The 10456-nt window shown below is 40.0% G+C and overlaps 1 protein-coding gene across 6 annotated transcripts in view; it reads left to right on the forward strand.

Moving 5' to 3' along the window:
* PKNOX2 (PBX/knotted 1 homeobox 2) overlaps positions 1 to 10090 on the forward strand; it is a 241334-nt gene extending 231244 nt beyond the window's left edge. For all 6 annotated transcript variants that reach the window (XM_072425881.1, XM_072425887.1, XM_072425882.1 and 3 more), the window contains 3 exons: positions 5595 to 5671; positions 7726 to 7904; positions 9151 to 10090. In XM_072425881.1, coding sequence (XP_072281982.1) covers positions 5595 to 5671; positions 7726 to 7904; positions 9151 to 9365 — 471 coding nt within the window. In that variant the 3' untranslated portion in view covers positions 9366 to 10090. The remainder of the gene's footprint in view (positions 1 to 5594; positions 5672 to 7725; positions 7905 to 9150) is intronic.
* The last annotated feature ends 366 nt before the right edge of the window (positions 10091 to 10456 follow it).

Consider the following 10456-nt stretch of genomic DNA (forward strand, 5'->3'; position numbering starts at 1 on the left):
TATGGAATGCAGGGGATGAACGCTAGCTATGGGATGCAGGGGATGAACGCTGGCTATAGAATGCAGGGGGTGAACGCTGGCTGTGGGATGCAGGGAATGACGCTGGCTTTGGGATGCAGAGGATGAACGCTAGCTATGGGATGCAGGAGATGAACGTTAGCTATGGGATGCAGGGGATGAACGCTAGCTATAGGGTGCAGAGGTTGTGGCATCCAAAACCCATCCTTCTTCCATACACAACACATTAGATGTCCCATAAACCTACAATAGGTTGCCCACTGGCCCACTCCCAGGCCGGTTGAATCCCTGCTGAATGAAAAGCTGTGGTCCCGGCCGGGGGGCCCTTGTCTGAGCCCAGCAATGAGGATCCGTCTTTTATTTACTCGGCATCCTGACTACAGAGTTCTCCAACACAGCCACATGAAGAGCATTATGCCAGAACATTAAAGTCAGCCATTAAAAGTCATCAGGAAGAGGAGGCTTTAACGAAGGCATAAATTCCCTGCTAAATTAAACTGTCGCAGACTAAAGGGAAATGAAGTCTGAGAATAGACTGGTACAAACGAGCCAACAAATTAACTCTTTTACTCCTACGTCTGCTGTAGGTGAATGCTGAGTGTTTCACCAGTGAGCTCAGGGTTTTTAGTCTGAATAATTAATTGAAAGAATCATCAGATGGCAGTGCTTTGGACTACACAGATTTACAGGCCGTACATTAAGGGGCTGTTTTACACTGCTCTGTGCTGCATGGGTCCATTTGTTTTTTTTTATGGCCCCAAATAATCGTCTACAGACCACAAACATTCCAGACTATTTCATCCAGTGTAGTGCAGCATAGCACATCTATGGATTGTGGTTTTGTAGGAGTCAGGAACATTTTTTTACTTTGTTGACTTGCGTTGGAGGGCCAGTTGGGCATTAGAATGTATAATGCATGGTACCGTGCTTGTAATCTGTAGAATAACATTTCCCGTCCAATACCCTGGGGTTTTTATCTTTGAGTGTGCACTCTGACCACTACCCTATTACTCACACAAGCCCAGACAGACTAGGGAGTGAGGAACAGTAAACATGGCCCCCAATCATGTGATCACTGTGACAGCCAAAAGGTTTGTTCAGTGCCCCCATCAGTGGGGAACACGAGGTAATTCTGTACTTGGCCCCGATCAAAAGAGCTTGACTTTTGCAATGCTAGAAATTTTAGACCTGGAGAAATGGGGCCCAGGATATGTACCTATTATGGGGCCCAGGAAAATTCTCATGGTGGCACTGGGTTTGTTAACATTTGCACACAGTGACAAGCATCAAGAGGTGGCTACTAAAGTGAAATCTAAAAAAAAATGAAGTGTATGTCTGAGCAAATTAAAAGAAATATTTCGTACATTTTAAAATCCCAGCATTCTCCCATTAGAACATCTTTCACCAATGGAGTTTGGGGGGGATGCTTGGAAGTTTAGAAGGGGAGAACTAGAGCTGACAAATCTTGTGATTTCAGTGCAGCAGAGGCATTGTTTTGGCAGGAAAATTAGTTGCAGGATTATTATTAAGTTAGGAAAGGAAGAAAAAAAGAAAGAAGACAGTTTTTAGGCACCAATGTAATACCTTAACTAATTTAGGATAAAAAATACACTTTATTAAATTCAAGATATCAATTAAAAGGGTCAACAATAACGTAGTTACATAATTCTCATACATAAAAAACAAGTACTTAGCAGGTGTTTGTTATTAAGAGAGTCCCACTCATTGAAAAATTTAGGGAGAATAGATGTTGTAGTGTGTTTTAAGCCAGACGCGTTTCGCCCACAAAGGGCTTCATTAGGGGATTTTTACAAACACCAACTCTTGGGGCTATAAAAGACAATACAGCCTTAAATTAGAGTTCAATATTATGCATTTGACTATTATGTACTATTTATCAATCAGTGTTGAAGCATGTATTTTCTACTATTATTGGACTCTAATTTAATGCTGTATTGTACTTTATAGTCCCAAGACAAAAAATCCCCTGATGAAGCCATTTGTGGGCGAAACGCGTCAGGTTAAAACACACTACAACATCTCTTCTTAAGTACTTGTTTTTTATGTATGGGAATCATCTAACTACGTTATTGTTGACCCTTTTAATTGATATCTTGAATTTATTAAAGTGTATTTTTTATCCTAAATTAGTTAAGGTATTACATTGGTGCCTAAAAAGAGCCTACTTTCCTCTTTTCTTCCTTTCTTCTAAAATGTTTGGACTATATTTGTTTATATAGTCAAGGCTTGGCACCATCATTCTCTATAGAGTTAAAACTATTATATATTCTTTGGGTGCACTACTTTGCATTTTTTCACTTACTTTTGGGTTGACTGATCCTGCTAAATTTGAAATATATAGGGCATATAGGTGTCAATTACCTCCAATCTGCAATATGCAAATGCCTAATATAGAGCATTTATATTTCACCTGCTTTACTAAACCTACATCACACTGTAAATAACTGATATACAAACATCTGTATCATTTATTGGTATTGGAAAAATGTTTCTGTTTCAATAGAAACTGCAAAACAAAATGTAAATTTAGTCCATAATTGCCAGGATTCTCCTCTTGCTGTGAATAGGTCACTTCCTCTTCCAGATTTCTATGTACAAAGCGTGCAGCACCTCAGCATGTTTTTATATATAAGAAGATCTCTGGTACAATAAAACTTTACATTGAACCATATCTTCCAAAGTTATCCCTGATATTCTGCTTCTTCTATTTTGGAGACTGAGCTTGTTTGGTTTACAAAAGGTGAGGAATTTGCATCGAGAGGAGTGCCTTTCCCCTACAGAATGTTTACACCGATTAAAACTATAAACCCAGTGACAGGAGAATTGAATACCTAAATATTTGATTGTCTTGTTACAATGGACCTTGCCCCAGTGGGTATATTAGGCAGCAAGTGAAGAGTCAGGATAGAAGACCGGTTTGGAGCAGCTATAGGATTGATATATCTATCCCAGTGTTTCTCAACCAGGGTTCCGAGGAGCCGCAGGGTTCCTCCAGAGGTTGCTGAGGGTTCCTTAAGCAAGGAGCAGTTTGTGACTCTCAGGTCAGTTTAAGTGACAACAGTGATTTTTTTGGCTATCTGTAAAGGAGACATTCTTCCCATTGACCAGCATCATAAAAGCCATTCTTCACCACATTAATTTACTGTGAGCTGTGAATATAGTAATTATAGAAGTAATAAAAAGGAGTTCCCTAAGACTGGATAATACAGATAACCAAGTTAATGCAAGGGTTCCCCCATGTTGAAAAAATCAAGAAAGACTGATCAATCCAAAGATGGACAACCAGTTGCAACATGGTCATGGGCGTCCAAGACTTACTTTTGAGCCCTGGGGGGAGGGTTGCCCATTTGGTCTGATGCTGGCCATGAAAGAAAAAGTAAATACACAGTGCAGACCAATCCGTGAGTCCTCATGCTGACCCCTATCCACTGCCAAAAAGCACCTACACTGGGCAGGTTAGCATCAGAACCGGACCATGGAGCAATGGAAGATGTTCTGGTCTGATGTTTCTTTATCATATGCATGTGTGTAATTTACATGGGAAAGAGATGGCAGAAGCTTTTAATATGGGCATAAGGCAGGGTGCTGGGAAATGTGAATGATCATTAAGTCACTGCACAACAGGTGAACCTGGTAATACTGCATGGTAACAGATGAGCAATGTATATATATGCACAACTGGAGGAGACCTTAGGTGTAACACTTCGGAAATTCACTTAAACCTGCCTCCTTAAAAGATGATTTACAGCAGGGTATCCTACAATATAATAGCAATATATTTGTAGCACCAATGCTGGTATTCCTGAAAGCAGAAATAGAAAATTGCTCATTGCACAAGGCACCCCTAGCGACCTCCTGGTAAGGTTCCATGGGTTCCTGATTGAGAAACACCACCATGTAACATGGCAATAGCCCCCAATACAAGGGTGGTTTTTAAATTCAGCTTAAAGTTCAGCTTTAGGAGTGCGATCAATTAAGGCGTTTCTGAACTTTTGTTTTACGATGAAAGTTTCCTGTGGAATTTCACACAGTGGAGCCGCTGGGCCATGGAAGGACGGGTTTATGTGAAGGGCTGAGTAATGAAATCTTAAATGTCACCGAACCTTTAATATTCATTATTCCAGTGGTGACCCACTGGCACTGTGCATTTCGGCATTTCCTGTCTTGTCAAACTTCTTTTATGGAGGAAACTTTCCTCGTGCTGCCCATAGACAGCAAAGAACAGAAAGCAATGCTGTGTTATCTAAAATACGATAAATTTATCCTCTCATCTTTCTTAGTGATTAATAAATAATGCTGGCATAAGTCAACTTTGGTTTGGCTTTTTGTGTGGAGCACCCACCACCAGCCTAGCATCTGATATTGCCCATCTTGAAGCTTTGTCTGCACTTCCATCCAACTGCTGCCTCCTCCCTATAGTAACAAAAAAAATGGTTGCATCTTCTATTTGTTCTTTTAGTGATCTGGCATGGCAGATCAGTCACTGACCACATGTTTAAGCCGGGATAACCACGAGCAATTGCCTCAAGCAATATAAAAATTACAGAGCTTGTGTGAGCTATTTGTTACAATTAGCTAGGATCCAGCTATTATTTTATTTCAGCAGTAGCAACATACTTTATGCAGTCATTTTACCCTGTGCATCATAGATTACATAATTGGCCATTTTTAGCCTTTCTGTATCACAGAATAACCAACACCTAATCACCACTGCTGTTTCCTATGGAGGAGAATCCAGTGGGATGTCTCTAGCCCATTTTCATCTCCCTTTTCTGTAGAACTTACCGTGCTCATTCATTCCTACTGTCAATCAGTAACAATCGATATTTTCTAGCAACAATTATTGCAAGCGTGTACATAAGTCAAGGGTTATGGAGGTGCCCCAGGCAGCTCTGTGCATTCATTAGGATAGCACCTCCTTTGGCTTATATTATAAGGAATCAGAATTACCCCAGTCTTCGCAATATGTCAGTATTGTTGTATTGCAAGAAGTGATCTTTTAACTGGAAATGTTACTGATCGAGACTCCAATGCTGGAAAGGTGTCAGCAGACGCATGGATCAGACAATGGTGTACAGCTCTCCTTTGCCTGTGATGCCATCTAGGGCTCATCCTAAACATTACACTTATATTCAGAAAAGTGAGGGGCCTGGGGAACAGCAAATTGGTCTTCATACTGCCCCAGTTCTGGTGTATAACAACTTAAAAATATATATTTAACTGTTTCAACAAACATTTTTGATCCTTGATTGTGCACCTTTTCTTTACAGCTGAATCCCAAGCCTATAGTTACATACACAAATGAAATATATATTTTTATATATTCTTGTCTTAATTATCTTGCTGTAAAAGTCCTGTGGTTTACAGCACTCAATAGCTCAGGAGGAGAAATTGTCACCAGATTTGAATGAGGTAAAGGAGCGACTCATCCCTTTCTTTCCTCCATATACAATGGGCAATTTAGGAAATGTTAATAACAAAGGATCTGTATTTCTCTGGTTTTCATTCATTTGGTTGTGAATGTCTAAATTTATTGTATGATTTTTCTTTTTCAGCACCCTTACCCAACAGAGGATGAGAAACGGCAGATCGCTGCACAGACAAACCTCACTTTATTGCAAGTCAACAACTGGTGAGTGCCCGGGGGTGATGACTGCACCTCCATTAATGTAGGCCTCCTAGGCAATACATCACCTGAGTGGTCAGTAAATCCTTTTATATCCAAATAATTCTCTGCAACTTCCCATAAATCTTTAGAAGCTGCAGTCGCATGATATGGGTTAAAAGTTTGGGTCTCTTATTATTTTAGACTTGGCTGTTTTTACATAACGAGGTCCCATTTAACTGAATTTATCAATTACAAGGGGAACATAAATCTGATTGGTGGTTACATTTGGCAGTCATTGTAAGATCCTCTGTTCTCTATCATGGCCTTCTCTGCTTTACATCCTCATCTGAGGTTAACAAGAAGAAGAATTGAGAAATGAGACAGCTAAATACTGCAGTTAAAGGGACAATAAACTTAAATCAAAGATTTACTAGAAGGCTCAATGATAGCATTCCCTTCATTTCATGCAAATTTTGCTGCAAAAATGACAGTTATCAGAATTTATTGGATCGGGGGACAAATGTCAGCCTAGTTTATGTAAAATCCTCCCAACAATAACACAGTTTTAACAATCTTATAATAAAATATACTCAAATCAGATATATGCAGATCAGAATTTATACAGAACTTTTATAAAAACCCATTTACCAGATTGTAATTCATTTCAGCAATTTTCTGGCTATATTTACATCTGCCTGTAGCTGGACATCAGAGCTTTTACATGAACCAAGGCCAGGATTTGCAGAGTGACAATGACTGCAAAACTTTATTTTTTCCAAAAAAAAAAGATAAGTTTGTTCAGTGAAAGTTGCAGAATTTGGCCAGAACTGTATTATTTGTGGGACTTCTGCTCCCTCTGGTGGATTAAACAGGAACAAACAGCGGATCTTCTGCTTCCATGTTTAATGTAATATATGGAGTTTTATGTAGCACTTTCCATGATACTGATTTTTTGTCATTCTAGTTCTTTAATAGGAATATTTTACCTATATTTATCATTCTGGTATTTCATGTATTTTCAAAAAAAAAGAAAAAAAAAAGGCTTGTATAAGGATCTGTGGGCATCAGCTATTAAATTATTATTATTATTATTATTAATATTATTATTTTAGTTATTATGTTTATTATTAGACAGGATTTATATAGCACCAACATAATATGCAGTGCTGTACATTAAATAGGGGTTGCAAATGACAAACAGATACAGACAGTGACACAGGAGGAGGAGAGGACCCTGCCCTGAAGAGCTTACAATCTAGGAGTTAATTCAGAATTCATTGATGATGCATTTGACCCGTAGTTAATCGATTTTTTTAAACTGCATCAGGCCCTCTGCATGCAGTTTTTGCATTCTTATGAACTTGAGAAAATAAATAGCATTTCAACAAACCAAAGCACATCAACACAGGTCCTAGTAAAGTAGTATTCTTCTAACTTCCATGGTTATTTTAGGCACTAGAAAACAAATATGAAATGTATGTAATTCACATACCTCTTGTTTTCATTATATAGGAAAAAAAAAAAGCTAAATTTTAAATTGGTTGGTAGGAGCGGCATTGGTCCTATAGATGGTATTCCCTGGAACCTGACACAGTTTATCTTATGAGGTTCTGCATCCAGCACCATGGTTCTCCAAGGTATTGCTGGGACCCTAATGGATTTTATGAGCTGTTACCATAAGTGTCTATTCTAGCTTACAGAAAAAGGTTTCTTCTTCATTAGGTTTTTGGAATGGCACCAGGTTATTCTCCCTTCATTATTATTTATTCATTATTAATCATTATTTGGGGAATTGATATTTTCTCACCATAGTGGTTTTGCAGTCCACATACTTACTTTTAGTGATCTCTGCTCTAGCAGTTTATTGGGTTCTCAATTCACCACCATATACCAGTACTATGCTCAGACTGTAGAAGAAAGTACATGTTGATTTCTGACCACTGGTAAAAGTTTGGTGTGTTAGGATCTTTCATCATTGCAGTCCTGAATTAATACTTGGTCTTACCTTTCACCAGCGGCTGCAGAATCCTTTCACCCAGCAGAGTAGATATAATTGTTGTCCTCTTGGTGTGTTTTAGGTTTATCAATGCTCGGCGGCGCATCCTCCAGCCAATGTTAGATGCCAGCAATCCTGATCCAGCACCCAAAGCTAAGAAGATAAAATCTCAGCATCGGCCAACGCAAAGGTTCTGGCCCAACTCTATCGCAGCTGGAGTCCTACAGCAACAAGGAGGGTTACCTGGGACCAATTCTGATGGTGCGTATAGAACACGGAGCACATTGTTTAAGATTCAGGTCTGTATTGCTAAATAGGACCAGCAAGCCACTTTGGCCTCAAAGCAAACTGCTTTGCTGCCCATATAAATCAATTATTTTACATATTGCTGCTAAGAGACCATAAAGGACACCATGTTGGCTTCTATAGACAGGAATGGTGCTTTTATGCTTGAATAGCAATCAGCTGGTATTTTGGTCGATCGCCAATATCAGTGAGTGTCATGGACGTCTAGTCATATTCCACCTCCTGCCTTTATGCATCAGCTTTTGAGATTGTGCCTGCATGTCTGATTGCTATCTAGTGTCTATGGCCCACTTAAACTCCATTAGCTGGAGTTATGTCTGCCAGCTGGGCTATTAGTGACAATTAGAGGTTGTTTAGTAATTTTTATTGGAGTGTCAGGAAGTAGTCAGCAAAGCAAAAAGTCACGGTACTGATTATTCCTATTGTATCAGCTACAGTGGCCATGTCCATTAGGACCTGTGGTAGCTTGGGTCTTTGGTCAATGGTTTCAGACTGACATCCATTTGGGACACCTCTTAAAGCATTCGGAATTCACTAAAAGATTAATTTTACTTGCGGTTAACCTCCGTCAGATCTACACGTATAAGAAAGCAAAAGCCATGAAGCAAACAAAACCACATTGACACTGCCTATTATGGGGGCTTTTATTATACTTCAAAGACAGCTTGGAGGCAAGACCAATATTCAAAGTGACTTGTATGTGAGAAGCAAAAAGCCAAGAAACAGGTTATCTGCAATCTCTGTGACCCAGTGGTGGGTAGCCCAAAATCCCGAAGGGATCACCCTGCACCACATGGGTCCTCCCTGCTACTTGCACATGGTGTCCCCAGGTATTTATACCCCCTCAGCCCACCTCTTGGGGTGATCACAACGATTTCCTGAGGCCGATACACTCTTGCTTTGGGGCTAGCTCTTCTTCTCTGCCTGCTAAAAATCTTTCCACAAACAGGATGAAAGGTCAAATTAGGAAGTCCATCTTGTGGATAACAGAAAAATAATCACAGCTCAAATTTGGAACTCTTCTGCTAAGGAGAGGGTCCCTACATTTGTAATAATAAGCTGGTAATGCATTGGACTGCATGTGGTAAGGGTGTTGTTTAATTGTTTGCATTGTTTGGTGCATGGTAGCAAAAGCTCTCGCTAATACTGATGAACTGTTGGAATTGTGGAACTGAAAGCAACTTGTATTTTTCTCCTCCAGGTTCTGTGAACTTAGACAGCCTGCAAGCTTTGTCCGCAGACACCTTGTCCATGCAACAAGCCATGATGGCCGCACACGACGACTCCTTGGATGGCACAGAAGAGGAGGATGAAGAAGAGGAGATGGAAGAAGATGACCTTGAAGAAGACAGCGAGGACCTTCAAACAACTAACGTCAGTGACCTGGGCCTAGAACAAAGCGACTCCCTGGAGTAGCGGACTGTCCATGCGACGCCCACACACGCAATAGAACTGATATAACTTTAGCCTTGGGACATCATTTCTAAAACTTTCATCCACTGACTTACTGGAGCCCACAGCCTGCACCTGTGCGGGAGGGTGCGGCCTGTCCTTCCTCTGCACAAAATGGTAGAAACAAACTGCCGATAAAAGGACAAGAGCCCTTCTCTCCTGCCAGAACCGCCAGGACCCCCAAGCTGGAACTCTGCTTGTGTAAAATGCAACTTCCTGTACCGTTCTTCAGACAGAAGAATGCAAATACCCCATTACCTGCCACAGGCGCCCGTGTCACCCGTCCCTGGATGTTATTTAAGTGAAGGACACATGTTTACAGAGCCATACGTTGTGGCTGTTTTGTTTTTGTTTTTTTAAAAGAACCTGTTTTTAGGTCAAGCTTTTTTCTGTATTAATATGACTGAATGCTATTGAAGTGTTAGGGTTTTGAGAGCACTCTGTAGGGTGAATGTATGTATAGATATACTGTATGTACACAGGTATATCTATATGTACACCTCTATACTTCTCATCTATTCTCAACAAGTTTTCACAGGAACAGAAACATTTGTGTGTAAATCTCTGGAAATGCACCTCCGTCCCCTCAATCTTTCAAATGATGTAATATTTACCAGACTCATCTATTTTGGCAAGTAAACTGTTTTATGAAATTTCCATATAAACAGAGTATGACGGTTATAAAACTACTGGTGTGCTTCTGAGTTTCTTCTGTTGAGCTGTAACAAAATATCTAAAATGTACAGAACTGTAACCAATCCACCACCAAGAGGAAATCAACAAGATCTATGAATGGTGCCAGAACCAGGTAAAGGTGCTGAAATGCTGCTTTGTCAATGTAGAGACAGGAAAAGGAAGAGGTGTGTATAGGTGTTATGAGTAGAAACTGCAATTCTCTTTTAATTGTGGTTACAGCCTTTTTTTAAAGCATCCAAATTTATCAGATCAGTTTTAAACAACTAGATGCAATCAGGTGCATCAAAACAAAAGATGTGTTGAGTCCTAGAAAATACCGTCCCGATAGCAAGAGAAATGTGGGACCCTTGCTATCTGCT

The sequence above is a fragment of the Pyxicephalus adspersus genome, chromosome 11 (assembly GCF_032062135.1).
Source record: "Pyxicephalus adspersus chromosome 11, UCB_Pads_2.0, whole genome shotgun sequence".
Taxonomy (NCBI): domain Eukaryota; kingdom Metazoa; phylum Chordata; class Amphibia; order Anura; family Pyxicephalidae; genus Pyxicephalus; species Pyxicephalus adspersus.